Source organism: Anolis carolinensis, chromosome 1 (genome assembly GCF_035594765.1).
Source record: "Anolis carolinensis isolate JA03-04 chromosome 1, rAnoCar3.1.pri, whole genome shotgun sequence".
NCBI classification, from domain to species: Eukaryota; Metazoa; Chordata; class Lepidosauria; order Squamata; family Dactyloidae; genus Anolis; species Anolis carolinensis.
Window position 1 is genome coordinate 301,954,562 of NC_085841.1, and position 16,216 is coordinate 301,970,777.

General features: G+C 42.6%; 1 protein-coding gene across 3 annotated transcripts in view; it reads left to right on the plus strand.

Moving 5' to 3' along the window:
• The window catches only part of large2 (LARGE xylosyl- and glucuronyltransferase 2), a 62,957-nt gene extending 47,003 nt beyond the window's left edge, over positions 1 to 15,954 (plus strand). For all 3 annotated transcript variants that reach the window (XM_008105604.2, XM_003214633.4, XM_008105612.3), the window contains exons 4-15: positions 857 to 939; positions 1,499 to 1,622; positions 3,825 to 3,996; positions 4,331 to 4,435; positions 6,165 to 6,277; positions 6,476 to 6,601; positions 7,521 to 7,676; positions 9,360 to 9,523; positions 10,499 to 10,777; positions 11,303 to 11,449; positions 13,130 to 13,325; positions 13,464 to 15,954. In XM_008105604.2, coding sequence (XP_008103811.1) covers positions 857 to 939; positions 1,499 to 1,622; positions 3,825 to 3,996; positions 4,331 to 4,435; positions 6,165 to 6,277; positions 6,476 to 6,601; positions 7,521 to 7,676; positions 9,360 to 9,523; positions 10,499 to 10,777; positions 11,303 to 11,449; positions 13,130 to 13,325; positions 13,464 to 13,661 — 1,863 coding nt within the window. In that variant the 3' untranslated portion in view covers positions 13,662 to 15,954. The remainder of the gene's footprint in view (positions 1 to 856; positions 940 to 1,498; positions 1,623 to 3,824; positions 3,997 to 4,330; positions 4,436 to 6,164; positions 6,278 to 6,475; positions 6,602 to 7,520; positions 7,677 to 9,359; positions 9,524 to 10,498; positions 10,778 to 11,302; positions 11,450 to 13,129; positions 13,326 to 13,463) is intronic.
• Positions 15,955 to 16,216: the final 262 nt, after the last annotated feature.

The following is a 16,216-nucleotide window of genomic DNA, read 5'->3' on the forward strand; positions in this document are numbered from 1 at the left end:
GTTTTGAGGGGAATTGGCTTGGAGATTTGGGAGTAGTAGGTACTGGGATTTATAGTCCACCTGCAATGAATGAGCACTCCAAACCCCTCTGATGATGGACCAGGACCAAACTTGGCACACAGAGCCCCCATAACCAAAAGAGCATATTGGACAAGTTTGGGGGGAAGGGAAGTTATAGTTCACCTGCATCCAGAGAATCAGAGACCCCCACAGACAATGGACCGGGACCAAACTTTGCACAGAGAAGCCTTATGACCAACTGAACATACTACAGGGGTTTGTGGGAATGGGCCTTGATTCTGGGAGTTGTAGTTCACCCGCATCCAAAGAGCACTGAACCCACCCAACGATGGATCTGGACCACACTTGGTACACAGACTCAAAATGGCTAACTTTGAATACTGGCAGGGTTTGGGGACGATTGACCCACAATTCACCCACTCCAAACAGAATAGATAACATTCAAAGACAAATCATGCATTTTTCAAATAACCCGGGAATCACCGGGTCCCCAAGCTAGTAATATTATAAATTGTAAAAAATTACAATTTATAGCCTAAGGAAGGGAGGAAGGAGAAGCCAAAGGGAGAGAAAAGGAGCCCAAGCGACAACGGGAGGAGAAGGAGGCAATTTATCAACACACGATTGGTTGATAAAGACTTAAAATAGTGTATAACTTCTAAAATAATGTATAAATATTAAAATAAATATAGCATCCCTACTTATTGCTTTTCACTTACTGCAGGTGGTTCTGGACATTGGTAGGCCGGATTATTCTGCGGGTATAATGGGGACTTGTAGGGGATGAGGCATCCTCTTGCACTGAACTGTATTTGGCTTTTGTATTTCTGGACAGCTCCTCCATGTTGCCATTGTGTGTGCTGGCTACAACGCAAGTCGGGATGTAGTTACCCTAGTGAAATCCATCCTTTTCCACAGGTAAACTGAATCTGGGAAGGTGGTGATGGGTGAAGGATTTTTTTTAAAGCATAGGATGAGGTGTTGGGTTTGTCCAGGACTTGGAAACCTGGCAGATGGAAATGTGGGTTCTAAGCTGCAGTTCTGGATGAAGGGGAGAAGCTATAGAACAGACTCAGACTGGTTCAGGGAAGGACAACTTGTTTTTTGTCCTCTGCCCTCCATTCTTTCCTTTCTAGCCACAGCCACTAGGATTCCATGTTACTGCAAAGAAGCAAGGAGTTATGTGATGTCTCAATTCCACCAATGACTACTAGTCAGGATGGTTACATCCCCTCTGGTGTTGGAAGCAGTGTGCCTTTATGTACCAGTTGTTGGGGAACGCATGATGGAGGTTATAGCTGCACTCATGTCCTGTTGGTGGGTTTCCTATAGGGAACTGATTAGTTTTTACACAATGTCCAGTTAAAGGATTATGTTTCAAAAGATACCAGCTGCAGCACAGGGGAGAGAATGTCTATTGAAATACTTGTCGAATTTGTGTTGTCAATTGTTTCATGAATGTTTCTTTGCTTGACAGGAAGAACCCTCTCCACTTCCATCTCATCACAGATTCGGTGGCGCGACAGATCCTGCAAACCCTCTTTCAGTCGTGGATGGTGCCTTCGGTTCATATCAGCTTCTATGATGCCGATGACTTGAAGGCAAGAAAGTTGCATCCAAGCTTGTATTTGCTCCTTTTCTTCCTTTTTTTGAAATTCCCATTCCAGATTCTGTATTTCTGGGAAGTGAGCAGCTCTTTAGGAGAGGCCTAGCATAGGAAATGTTGGTTTGGACATGAGAACAGAGCATGCAAAATTTGCTAGAAAAAGTAATATGCTACTTGGCTAGTTTTTTGCGAGTTTTTTTTTAACAAATACACCCTCATGCTATTAACATGGTATAATCAAAATGTTTATTTAAATTGTACTATAAAATCACTAAAACCAGTCTTCTTCTTCTTCATTCACTCGGTCGTTTCCGACTCTTTGTGACCTCATGGGCCAGTCCACGCCAGAGCTCCCTTTCAGGGAGTACCCTTATAATATTTGTAATATAGGCACTCTCCGAGTTATAAACATCTGACTTACAAAAAACTAATGGTTACAAACAGGGGTGAGAAGGCAGGAAGTGAGAGAAATCTTCCCCTAAGAAGGGAAATTCACTCCTGGAAGAGTTTTCACGGGAAAATGGCATCTCAGCTGAAGCTTTCTCACCAATTTTTGTTTCCCTTAAAAAATGTGCCTGTTCCGACTTACCTATTCAACTTAAGAACTTAAGAACCAACCTTCTGAACCTATTTTCTTTGTAACTTGGGGACTGCCTGTAAGATTACAGATAGATCTCAGTTAACAAAGTAGATGTGTTCCTGGATTTTATTTTGTAGCCAATGTTACAAAATAACTCTTCGAGCTAAATGGAAGACAAGAAAAACAGGTAGCTGGACTACGTTCCTTAAAAGGACTTTTCAAAAAAGAATTGCTAATAATAATAATAATAATAATAATAATAATAATAATAATAATAATAATAATTATTATTATTAGTAATTATCTGCAAAAGGCCACCCTACTGGGATCTGCACGCATAATCCGAAAATACATCACACAGTCCTAAATGCTTGGGAAGTGTTCGACTTGTGATTTTGTGATATGAAATCCAGCATGTCTCGCTTGTTTGCTGTGTGATACAATAAAATAATAATAATTTATTTCTTACCCGCCTCTCCTTGTGGCTTGAGGCAGGTCACAGCAGTCAAAACACACGAACATTGTAAAAAATTTATAAACACACATATTAAAACGTAGTTCTATAAAATACATATTGCATACTCAGTACAGACATTAAAACACACGACACAAGTTTGCATGGCCAGGAATATCATCTATTAAAATATGCTGGCAATGACCAGAATAGTGATGTTTATTTCCTACTGATATTCCTGGCTTTTTGAGATTTCTATGCCTGCCTCAGAAAAGTAATGATTACCATGAAATTGTAGCTGTATGCAGGCTACAGTAAATTGACTGGAAGCTAGAACATTTTTTATCAACATGATACGTTACTAAGCTTTGTCCTTCCCGCCGTTACTTGCTTTTTAAAGCATGACTGTTAACATTGTTATTGTTTTTGTTATGTGATTTCAAGTCATTTGCAACCATAACGCCATTGGGCTTTCTTGGGCTAAATATGTGTGACTTGTCCAAGGTCATCTAGCGGATTGAATGGGTAATCAAACTCTGGTTTCCAGAGCCTTAGTCCAGTGCTCAAACAACTACATTACACTAACTCACTTTTAAAACTACTTTTGTTTTTTAAAAAAATAGACTGCAGCGCATGAAAAATGACCAATATTACTACCAGTTTGTTACAAACAAAATGTTAGAAATAATGAGTAGATACTGTTATATTGAAAACAGGTGATGATAGTAACAGTTAATTTGACTTGACTATTTTGACTTGAGTAACAGTTAATATGTCATTTAAAAAACTTACTGTGTCAAAAACTAACATCATGCAGGATGCTTTTAATGTGTCACATCCAATCGTTTGGACTTATAGCATGTTGCCCCTGGGAATGATCCAACTGCTTATATTTGAACGTTTTCAGGTAGTTTGGAGATATGTCTTATGGCAAGACTCATGTGCACGACAACCTGTAAGCATCTCTGGCCCCTCACTTGTGAGAAATGGCTCTAGATGTCATCAGGCACATACTAGCTATGGCTACTTCAGTGGCATAGTTTCCATTTTTAGTGTGTTCTTTTTGTTTAAGCCATAGCAACAGGTGGCCACTGTGGTCTTGCCCACAGCATTGGCTTGCTGTTCTCCTAATCCTAAATCTCTCTCTCAATCTCTTGTTGCAGCCAGACATTTCCTGGATCCCAAACAAGCACTACTCGGGAATATATGGATTGATGAAGCTGACGCTCACCAAAGCGCTTCCCTCCAACCTTTCCAAGGTCATTGTACTGGACACGGACATCACTTTTGCCACTGACATTGCTGAACTGTGGGCTGTCTTTGGGAAGTTCTCAGGTATGTTCTAGATATTCAGACCTTAGGAGGAATGCTCAACAGTCTTTTGAACTGGTGCTTTTAGTAAGTTTGTTGGTCATTGATCCTGTATAAAGTTGTTGTTTTTTGAATTTTGCATAGATTTTCCCCCTGGTCTGTTATTTTTAGTTAACTTCTTTGCTGATATACATGCAATAGGAAGCAGGCTTTATCATAGTCTTTCCTCATGAATCTGTTGGTTTCTAGGACTCAAGATCATTGGGTTCCAGAGTGCTGTGCTGAGGATCTATCTTACCAGTGAGCAAAGCCTACTCCCTGCTGCATTTAGTCTCATTTTATGTTTCTCTTAATTCAGACAAACAGGTGATTGGGTTGGTGGAAAACCAAAGTGACTGGTACCTGGGAAACCTCTGGAAGAACCATAAACCATGGCCAGCATTGGGACGTGGCTTCAATACAGGTATTATATTGCTCTAGGGTAACCATAAGTGCTTGTGCATATAGGTGTGAGCACTTAAAGTTTGGATTAAGCAAGCCCCTGTCCCTACTGTGTGGTAACTCAGATACTGGTTTTGCAAATGAGGAAATTCAGTGTAATGAGGTGGGCGTTGGCTAGTCATTTCAGGCACATGAAAAATACAGAGAAAGGCATAACCTGAAGAATATTTGGACGTCACATTGCCCTCTTAAAATATCTCAAGGACTGTAATTGGAAAGAGGGCAAACACTTTGTTGTTATTGCCTCAGAGAGCCCATCTTATATTTAACAGTTTCAGTTCTGGTAAAGTAGATTTTTGTTGAATATTAAATGTTTTAATGGTACAAACAGTTTAAAAATTATATTAATTGCCGAAAATGATGGTGAGCTTTCTGGATATCTTCTGGGAGGGGATGGAGAGCCACCTCCTGAAGATACTTTAATTCTGGGCTTCTTGCATTGAATGGGATGGACTAGGTGGCCCACAGGTCACTTTTCAGCTCTGATTGCTGTCTTTACATCATAAACTGCTTGCAATATCATGCTAGCTTTACAGCAGTTTAACTGTCATTGTTTCTCCATGCTCCAAGAATCATAGGTGTTGAGTTTAGTAAAGTTACTGTATCTCTTCTGTTACAAATCCCTAGCCTCCCATCCAAGAACTAGACTTCACAAGACATGCACATCCAAAGAAAGAATGGCTGTCGGTGTCTTGAATGCAGACATACCATTCTTCAGCGTGAGCTCCCTTGCTGTGCTATTGTGAAAGAAGAGATCTGCTACTTGACATGCTTAGTGACTTAAAAAAGAGATTCCCTAAGACCCTTCATGTGCATTGTAAATACCATAATGAAGTGGGAGGGGTCAAATCCCCATTTCCTTACTTCGGGAGCACTCTTTTAATTTCTCTTTTTGGCTGTACATCTGCCTCTGGCATTTGGTACTTCTCCTGCTTGCCTGTGACTGATATGAGTTAATAGTCACAGTGTTTTGTTGACATATATGGATGAAATTATTGGTATGACTAAAGCTCAACTGTCTCTTTGGCCTAGACAGTGACTCCCAAACATGTGTCACTGCTATTCTTCTTGGCCGATTGGGAAAATGCCATGGCCCCACCTTGTAGTTGTCCCAGGGCTACTTGTCTTAATCCACAGAGAATTATAGTTCTCCATGTGAGGTAGGCACCCCCTGGAGGTGGGAATGAGCTCCTACTTGCCCCTGCAACAGAGTTTCATTGGCATACTGAGAACTACCTACAGCACTCCATTGCAAAACCTCTACTCTGCCAACATTCTTGCTCCAGGCACTCAGTAGCCTTTGGTTTGTGATAATTTACACCAACAATCCCAAAGCAACTTATTTCACCGACCTGTTTCTGCTTCAGAGTCTCACTCGGTCCCAAGAAAAGCCTGGAAGGAACCTCTCCCTGTTTTCCATGCTCAAGACAGCCACCCCACCCCACCCCCCAGTGAGATTCATAAGGCAGCTGGTAAATGCACAGAATCCCTGTTTAACAGCTATTAACAAGAAATGTTCTTTTGCTCAATTTTCCTAGATCCCCAATTCTACAGCTGTCTTCTTAATTCCTAATAGACACTAATTGTGGAGTGCATTGTTTAGTGCTGAGGCAGCAGGTGCTTTTGTTTGACCCCTTCCTCCCAACCAACCCACTGCTCTGGGAGTGTTAAGAGTCTTCTCTCCTCCCTAGGAGTTATCCTTCTGTTGCTGGAACGCTTGCGCCGAATTGGCTGGGAGCAGATGTGGCGGCTGACAGCAGAAAGGGAACTCATGAGCATGCTGTCCACCTCGCTGGCAGACCAGGCAAGTGTCTGAGTTTTGAGTACTTTGCCGTCATTTCCACTGAAGCTCATAATATGTCTTTTTCAAATCATCTTGTGCTGAGGATGAACGTTGCCATGTGATACAGACCAATTTGTTTGCTCCTGGCATGACCCCACACTTGCTTTTACCCTGGGGCTTTCTCCTCTTCCAGAGTGCAAACTGCAGTCTCTCTTCCAGGACATCTTTAATGCGGTGATCAAACAGAGTCCCGCACTGGTTTACCAACTCCCTTGCTTCTGGAATGTGCAGCTCTCCGATCATACACGTTCAGAGCAGTGCTACACAGAGGTGTCTGATCTGAAGGTAGGCACTGTCAGAAATATTAAAAATTAACTAGGTATTTTTAATTACAAAAATGTGAGTCAAGCACTGAAAGGGTTAAATGGATGCAATGACTCAGCAAAAGCTGTAGTTCATTATAAGCAGGTGTGCCTGTAGGCCTCAGTGTTATTCGGCCTCAGTGTGGGAAGGCCTGGTGTGAGAAGCTTCAATTTGAGAGAAGCCCCAGTTTGAAGGCCTCATGTGTGAAGTTCCAGTGTGAAGGCTGCTATATGCAAAGCTACTGTGTGAAGCTCCTGTGTAAGTTTGCTGTGAGAGCAGGCTCTGTGAGAGCTAATTTATTTATTTATTTACAGCATTTATATTCCGCCCTTCTCACCCCAAAGGGGACTCAGGGCGGATCACATTAAACATATAGGCAAACATTCAATGCCTTTTAACATAGAACAAAGACAAGACAAACATAGGCTCCGAGCGGGCCTCGAACTCGTGACCTCCTGGTCAGAGTGATTCATTGCAGCTGGTTGCAGCTGGCTTGCTCTCCAGCCTGCGCCACAGCCCGGGCCCTAAGTTGTTTATCTGTATGAGAAAGAAGCTCAGCGTGGAAGCAAAGAAGGAAGTATAAAGAACTTTATTTGTGTTATGGAAACTTTGTTTTTGTAAATAGTACAACCATATTATTTTACTACAAAGAAAAGCATTCAAAGGAAGAGATACTGTCTGTGTGTTTTTGTTCTTTTTATCACTTTTGGCTACTGGTGCTGGATCACACTAAGTTACTCTGCTGTACATTTATGGGGAGGGTCTTTTGTTAATAAGCCCACTCAGCCAACAGGCACTTAGCTTGCAACAATCACCAGGGTCACTCTAGCCAAGGCAGGCTGGGTGCTGAACAACAGCTACGCGAGGGTGGTCTCTCTGAACAGACCTTGATTTTCCTCAGGTAATTCACTGGAACTCTCCCAAGAAGTTGCGAGTGAAGAACAAGCACGTGGAGTTCTTCCGAAACCTCTACTTGACCTTCTTAGAGTATGATGGGAACCTTCTGCGCAGAGAGCTCTTCGGCTGTGCCAGTCTGCCCAGCTTGACCAGTGGACAGGTGAGAGTTTGCCTTCCTGCCTTCCATGTCTGAAGAGCCCTTGCAGGCTTCCAGTGCATTGAGCCCGATCTCTTCGTGTGCATGGGGGGTGGGTTGGGGTGGGGACATGGGTGCATGGCTTCCAAACCTTCCAGGCAGGCAGTAGGCAGTCTTATGCCACTGTGTTGCCATGGAGCCTTGACTTGTCCAGGCTCTTTTCTTTTGCATTAGAATGGGGTGACACGTGCCATACTGAATTTAATTCAAGATGTTCATTCAAGCAGAAGGTGGCCAAAGTGGACTCCATGATTAACCATTTTGCATAATGACCTTTATGCTTAAAAAAAATAACTATGCATGCAAAGAAAGGAAGTCCACAATGTCCTGTTTTATTAAGTAGTGCTTGAGAGAATTGAAATGTAAAGAACTATATAAATCTACATTCCAAAGGGTTGTGATAATGGATGATGTAACGTTTGGTAGGAACGGAGAAAGCTTTCAATAAGCACAGATAAGAAAAAAGGAATGTTTCTTTCATTCTCCTGCCTGAACCAGGTAAACTTAATATAGTGAGCGTGAAAAATGGTTTCACTGTTCTGGTCGTTTTAAAATAAAGCTGTCATTATGGCCCGGTTCATTTTGCCTTCTTTTTCTTCTGTGGGTGTGCATACTGTTTGCTCGTGGAAATGACATTCTGCATTTTAAAAGGCAATTTGTGTTCAGACAGAGAATCTAACAACCTCAGATTACTAAAACTGTCACCCTTTCTAAATTCTAGGAATTGAGCGTGATACAGTTCTTTGCACAGAACTTACCTAATTTATTATGCTTTCCTCCGACCCCTTTATTTCCCCATTGATGATGGCTTCCCATTCTTGTTCCCCACACTAGGCCAGGACATATTTCTGCCTGATACAGAACAGTTAATATGGTCCACTAGTTAGTCATCGCACTCTTAGTCATTGTGACCAAATACTGTCTATTGCAGAAAATCTCCTAAAGACATAATTTCCCCTCCTTGGCAGTAAAAATGCACAATACTAAATTTTTAGGTTGCTGTGAGTTTTCTGGGCTATATGGCCATGTTCCAAAGCATTCTCTCCTGACGTTTTGCCTACATCTATGGCAGGTATCCTCAAAGGTTGTTAGGTATGCATAACCTCTGAGGATGTCTGCCATAGATGTGGATGAAACATCAGGAGAGAATGCTTCTGGAACATGGCCATACAGCCTGGAAAACTCAGCAGCCCAGTGATTCTGGCCATGAAAACCTTCGACAATGCTAAATTTAGTTACTTGTGTTTTCCTACATTGTCATAAGATCTAAAATCAGCTACCTATGGTAGCCGTCTTGCTCTGTCTAATGGGAGGACTGCCCTTTCTTTTACCATACTTTGCTCTTATATGTCTATGGTACTCCCCAGCCCCACCAGTTTTTTCTTCAGAATCATAATTACAAACCAAAAGCCATGTTCCATAGTTCTCCCATCCTGAACAACACATACACATGATTTCAGTTACTGGCTTAGTTGTAATTGCTTGGTATTGTTTTTTTTTTTTTTTTTTTGGGTACAGTTCTTCACTAACTACCTTGTTTCTCCAGTTCCATATTGTAATGATGTGGCTCTATTTACTGAGCATCAATTAGTCTTAGCCTTACATCTTTCCTCCTCTTTAAAACTCTTTCTTCTGTGTAAATTTTAGCTCCAACAGGCTTTAGAGGAACTGGATGAAGATGATCCTTGTTACGATTTTCGGAGACAGAGCCTTATTCAGCACCGTGTGCATCTCTTCTTCCTCCAGTATGACTTTCCGGCCTCAACTGATGCAGCAGATGTTACTCTCATTGCTCAGCTGTCCATGGACAGGTACCAAATGCAGAAGAGCTGGGCAGGAGAGGGTTGTGTCTTCTGCCATGAACTCCAATCCTCAGGGGCAGTCAATATCAGTCCCAAATCAACTTGCATAGTACCAAGGACGACCCAGTTCATTTTGGCAGATGAGATGGAAAATCCCATAAGCACGCCTCTTTCTTTCCTGGCAGTAAAAATACAGTATTTATCTGTTTCCCTAACATGAGGCAATTTTCTCACTCTACCTGAGAGTAGGAGTAGCCCTAGTTCATGGGCTTGTGAGTCCTCTGGTAAATTGAATGAGAAAGATGTGTCATGCAGATTATAAGATTATGTACATTTTCCCCAAAATTTCTGGTTCTGAGATATATAGATAGATATAGAAGTCTTTAGCACTCAGAACTTTTAAGCAATATTTAGAAACATGATTAAAGTCTGCTGAAGACTAAAAACAGAAAACTGGTACTTTAAAAAAAAATAAAGTGCAACATTTTGACTTTTAAAAGTCAGGAGCACTAGTGCGAACAATGGCAAATACCAGGGTATAATTCTATCAGTGATATCTGTTAGCATCATATGTCTTGGGGTTCCATAGCACTTGGAGGGCTTTGTGTCATCTCTCCAGCCATCATCAGCTGTAGGGATGTTCCTGGGCATGAGCCAATTGCTCTTCCACCCCTTAATCTGAATTTCTGAGTTATGTGGCAACTATAGTAACACCTTGCTTATGTTATAGTCCTTGGTTATTAAAAAAATGGCTATGGGAGTACTGGAAAAGCTGTTGGAATGAAGTAAAAGAAGACTGCAGAATGGGTAGTGATAGGGCATCAGTGAAGCTGACATAGGGGACTTGGACACATTGGTAATATTGAATGTTAAAATACTAACATTTTTTCATCCCGGAGATGCCTTAGCCACATCGTTTTTGTTGATGATGCTGTTCTTTGCTGAGCGTACGTTATGCTCTTGTTCTGTTTCCTTGATCTGCAGGCTGCAGATGTTGGAAGCCATTTGCAAACACTGGACGGGCCCCATCAGCCTGGCATTGTATCTGTCGGATGCAGAGGCCCAGCAGTTCCTGCGTTATGCCCAGGCCTCGGAGGTGCTGAGTAACCGTAGGAATGTTGCCTACCACATTGTGTACAAGGAAGGGCAGTTTTACCCAGTGAACTTCTTGCGCAATGTAGCATTGAAGAATGCACAGACGTCCCATGTCTTTTTGACTGATATTGACTTCCTGCCTATGTATGGCCTTTATGATTACCTCAGGTATGTTTTTTATTTGAGGCCCTGTGAGTTCCCTGCTTGCGGGGTGGGGGGAGGCAAGATGGTAGCTTTGATCTTCATCTCCTAATGGCTTATTCTGATGGAAGCTGTGGCCACTAGAGGATGGAGTGGGGAATCTTCTCTTTCAACCTATGTGCTCTAAAAATTGCTCCAGAGAACTGGGGAATCTTCCAGAGCAAGTTTTCAATGTTACAGAGCATTGCAAGGAATAGAGAGTTGTACAAGTTCTGACACATTTGTTTTGGGGTCCTGTTTTTATGGTGGCATTAGACTTATCCTCCCAACTGTGGACTTGCTTATTGGATAATTTATTTTTCCCCTGCCCCCATCTCTGGGCCCTTCCAAATCTGTACATTTATTTAGAAGGTACTTCATAACATTCCAGTATTAACATCAGGTCAAAAAATGTGTCAGTTCCAAACAAAATTCACAGAGGAGGAGGAACAGTTGGGAGGTTTCAATGGACTGTAAACAAGAAACCAGCTTCTATTTCCCTCTGTGTCACAGGACCTCAGTTGTGCAGCTGGAGCTGCCCGAAAGGAAAGCCGCATTCATTGTGCCAGCATTTGAGACTCTGCATTACCGCCTGACCTTTCCCAAATCCAAAGCGGAGCTGGTCTCCATGTTGGACATGGGCTCCCTTTATACCTTCAGGTAAGTGAAGAACCATATAAACTCCATCAGCTAGAGAAACTGGTCTCTTCCAGTATTAGTCTCTTGGAGTGTAAAAAAGAGAGGGATAAAAAGGAATGTAGTGCCACGTTTAAGACTAACTGATTTTCATTTTAGCATGAGCATTCATAGATATATATCAATTTCTTCAGATGCAGAAAACATATCACTCTGTAGTGCATCTGAAGAAGCTGGTTTATATCCACAAAAACGCATGTTAAAATAAAAACCTGTCCTATGTGTGGCTCTTTTCCTTTTTTCCTCTCTCTCCCTTACTCCTTTTTACATTCAATATTTTAGTAACCCTTTCTTTAAGCCTGACCTCTTCCATTACCTGTCTCCTAGGTCTTGTTGTTCTCTGTTGCTTTTTGTCCTCTGTTGCTTTTTCCTTTGGCCCAGGCCCTTGTTTTGATCAGTCTCAAAACTTCTCTCACCCATCAGGACATGTCAGGAACCCCCAGTGGTGCAATGGGTTAAACGCTTGTGTGGGCAGGACTGGTGACTGACAGGTCAGCAGTTCAAATCTGGAGAGAGCAGGGTGAATTCCCTTTGTCAGCTCCATCTCCCCATGCAGGGACATGAGAGAAGCCTCCCACAAGGATGGTAAAACATCAAATATCTGGGCGTCTCCTAGGCAACGCCCTTGCAGATGGCCAATTCTCTCACACCAGAAGCGACTTGCAGATTCTCAAGTCGCTCCTGATACACATACACAAAAACATGTCAGACCTACTGTCATTAGTTTTCTGTATGAGAGGCCAAGATTCAATTGATTCTAAGGCCAATGAATCTGTGGGAGAAGGGAAGAACCTGAAGCCGTTCAAACCAGCATATTTGTAGGAAATAATGAGTCTACTGGGCTGACAACAGCAGCAAGAGTAGTAAAAAATTGGACGAGGAGTCTTGAGTTCAAATTACCACTTAGCCACAAAATGTACTGTGTTTACCTGTAATGGGTATATTTGTTCATAGAATATTGATGAAGGAAATGTGATGCAACAGTTGCCTTGGGACCAGGCCCGGCCCAACACGGGATGCTAACCACGCCCCCACGTTGAGCACCATGTTCCCGGGGGTGCTATCGAGCCCCGTGGGAGGCGGGGCCACACTTGCCCCCGCCTCCTGTGCCGTACAAGAGGCGGGGCCAGGGCGCGCAGCGTAGGAGGTGGGGCCACATCTGGCCCCGCCTCCCACGCCGTGCGCCCTGGCCCAAACAGGCTGCGGCAGGAGTCCTTCCAGGCTGCGGTGAAGGCCTTCGCCGCGGCCTAGAAGGACTCCCACAGCAGCCTGCCTGGGCCAGGGTGCGCGGTGCAGGAGGCAGGGCCAGGTCTGGCCACGCCTCCCACGTCACGCGGCCACGCCTCCCGCGGCGCTGGGTTGGAGCACAATTTTTTTTTTGCCGTACCCCTTCAAATTTCCTCAGGCCGGTCCTGCTTGGGACTAAGAGTTAAATACTCATAACAGAATAATTATTGATAGTAAATAAAGAACGAGTATAAAGTAATCATTCCACTTAATTAAATATGGTATTTTGTAATAGTCCTGTAATATTAGAGAAACCACAACATGAGTTGACCGGCATGAAATTTTTTAAACCAGTTTTCTGCACTATGATTATCTGAAGACAGAAATTTTCACAATTTGCCATGTCTTTGTCTGCAGGTACCATGTTTGGCCACAGGGCCATGCACCAACAGACTATGCCAAGTGGCGGACAGCTACTGTGCCATATCAAGTGGAATGGCAGCCACACTTTGAGCCTTACGTTGTAGTAAGGCGTGACTGTCCCCTGTATGACCAGAGATTTGTGGGCTTTGGCTGGAACAAGGTGTCACATATAATGGAGCTTGATGCCCAGGTAAGTGAGCTGCTAGGACTTTGTAGCTGTCTTGCTCTTTCTGTTCCAAGAGAGCCAGGGTTTAAGGGAACAGCCTCCTTTCTCCTTTCTATGCTGCAAGCAAGCAGAACCTATGAGCAGCTTCCTTCCTTGTTGCAGGAATATGAACTGCTGGTCCTACCCAATGCCTTCATGGTCCACATGCCTCATGCCCCCAGTTTCGACATCTCCAAATTCCGCCGGAGCTCTGCCTACAGAGACTGCCTGAAAACCCTGAGAGAAGAGTTCCATCAGGACATGTCACGCAAGTATGGGGCTGCTGCACTCAAGTACCTCACGGCTGAGAGAAATCTGTGAAAGGAAACCTGGACACCAAAGGACTGTCTGCATAAGAGTTTCAGAGGGACAAGGCTCTCCCAGGAGAGGTTCAAACCTGCACCAAAGTCTCCTTCCCAGTGGTTGTGTGATGCCACAAACTAGGAAAGGTTGTGTTAAGTTCAGGGGAAATAACTACTTTTTATGGTTATGCATATTCAATGGCAAACAAATCTAAATTCCACTCTTGTCTAACTTAGAATAAGTACCTTGATATGCACCTGCAGATTGTTTCAAAAATGAGGGAAAGAAATGTAGGACTCTTAATCCCTACCACTATGAAACATGCTCAAGAGCAGTGGTTCTCAACCTGTGGGTCCCCAGATGTTTTGGCCTTCAACTCCCAGAAATCCTCACAGCTGGTAAACTGGCTAGGATTTCTGGGAATTTGAAACCAAATCACCTGTGGACCCAGAGGTTTAGAACCACTGCTCTAGAAAAAGGGCTTATAATTCTGTGATAAACTCAAAGATCTAAACTTCCACTGTGTTGCTGTTCCATATCAGTCTAATTAGTACTTTTCATTCTAATTTTGTACCAAATTCTCTATTCGTGTTTTTGCACTTGCATATTTTGTAAGTTGAGATGATCAGTGGCAAACCTAGTCATTATAGATAAATATGATTTACAGCATCAAAGATGAGATACTCCTATATATCACTTGCTGGGAGCATCCATGAGAGGTGTTGCTTGATGATTTCTTGTAAGCATCCAGTTGCCACTATGTGAAGAGAATGCTGGGCTAGAGAGAGGTTTGGTTTGATCCAGCATGGCATATCTCATTTTATATCAACATTTTCCCTATTTCTTGTTATGATTTCTTTAAAACCAGATCTGAAGTTAGACAACTAGGGTTAAATTATTTATATTAATTCAGTGTATGCAAAGGTTCATTTATTGTTCTAGCAGAAAGTGTGGGCTCTGAATTCTGTCCATCTCAGTGGGTCTAGAAGTCCTTCATTTCAATTGGGTTCCCTATTTTCCATGGTTTTGTGTATCCGCACAAAATCCAGGAATGTATCCCTTGTGGATATGAGGGCTATACTGTATGCCTTTGATATGACGTATGTCCCAAGTGTTATTTCACAAGCATTTATTTTTATATGATAAAAAAGCAAAATTTTAAAAAAACCATGGGCACAAGTATGGACCCTATATCTTTTTCAAGTGTGGCTTATTATCAAGTGGCCTTGAAAAGTTTATGAGAAGTGGTTTTAATGACGGGCCTTCTGCTGTCCCTTTTCTGCATTCTGCCATTAAAAAGGCACATACACTATCTTCTTTACATTGAACTTAATGGCTATTGTGGCTAATAGCTCAGATGTAATCTTAATAGTACACATCATTGCCAAGGAATCTTTCCCCCTTTCTTGGGAGGAAATCAGAAGTTGCATCTGATCTTCTCTCCCAGGGAGCTGGAATATGGCCTTGCACTGCTGTTTTCTTCTAAATGGTTCCTCATATTCTCTTTGTTTTAACATCAGGGCCGAGTACTACACATTTGATCTGCACAATATCTTCCTACATGAGAATTGAAGGGAGCTGTTATTGTTGGTGTGTGCCTTCAAGCAATTTCTGACTTATGATGACCATGAGGTTAGCCCATCCTGGGGTTTTCTTGGCAGGATTTGTTCAGAGTGGTTTTGTCATTGTCTTCATCTGAGGCTGACTTGCCCATGGCTGAATCAGGATTAGAAGCATGGTCACCAGAGTCATAGTCCAGCACTCAAACCTCTGCACCACACTAGCTTTTATCAGTGAAAACTTTCTCTGGAAAGGGCTTTTCCTCCTATTGGAAAGTGAGAAGGTGGATTTCAGGAGGCATCACCATGCTATTAATGAGCGCTGCAGCTGAACGTCTGCGCTGGGAGCAGCATCAGCCCAGCCTTGGTTCATGGATATCAAACACTGGAACAGGGGGTGGGTGGGCGGGCATAATGTGCAAGCACTTTCTCGCTTGCTATTTATATAATTTAAAGTGATTTTCTGTAAGGTGTAAATGATTTGGGGGAGTTATAAATTTTCTAATGGTTTCTTATTCTCTCTTTAGACCTGGAGTATTTCCAGGGCCTCCTGCTGCTAGATTCTAGTTTCTCCTTTGATTTCCTGGTATTATGCAAGAGTCCCAAAGTGTGGGACTGGATTTTTTCTGTCCCAAGGTGAGCAGGCTCCTGCAAATATTGAAAGTGATTCAAATAGAGTATTGTAAAGAATGTGCATAGATACTGTCTGCCTTTTAAAAAAGAAATTAAAGGTTTTAAACATTGTTTTTCAAGTCTCTGATGTAGTTGTGTGGTTATTCTGTCAGAAGTGACTGTTTCAAATAGAGTACTGAGATAGGTATTGCTTTCCTCATTTTTACTGTTAAATAGGTGAGGCAAGGTGTTTGTGTCTTTATGTAGGCAGAACTCTATTAGACATCGTGCTCAGCATTCACTCTGGGAATTTTCTGCATTTCTCAGTTGACAGGTTACTACTGTCAAACTGTGGGCAAGGGGAGCTTGTCAAACTGAGAGGAAGAAGTAACCAGAGTAATA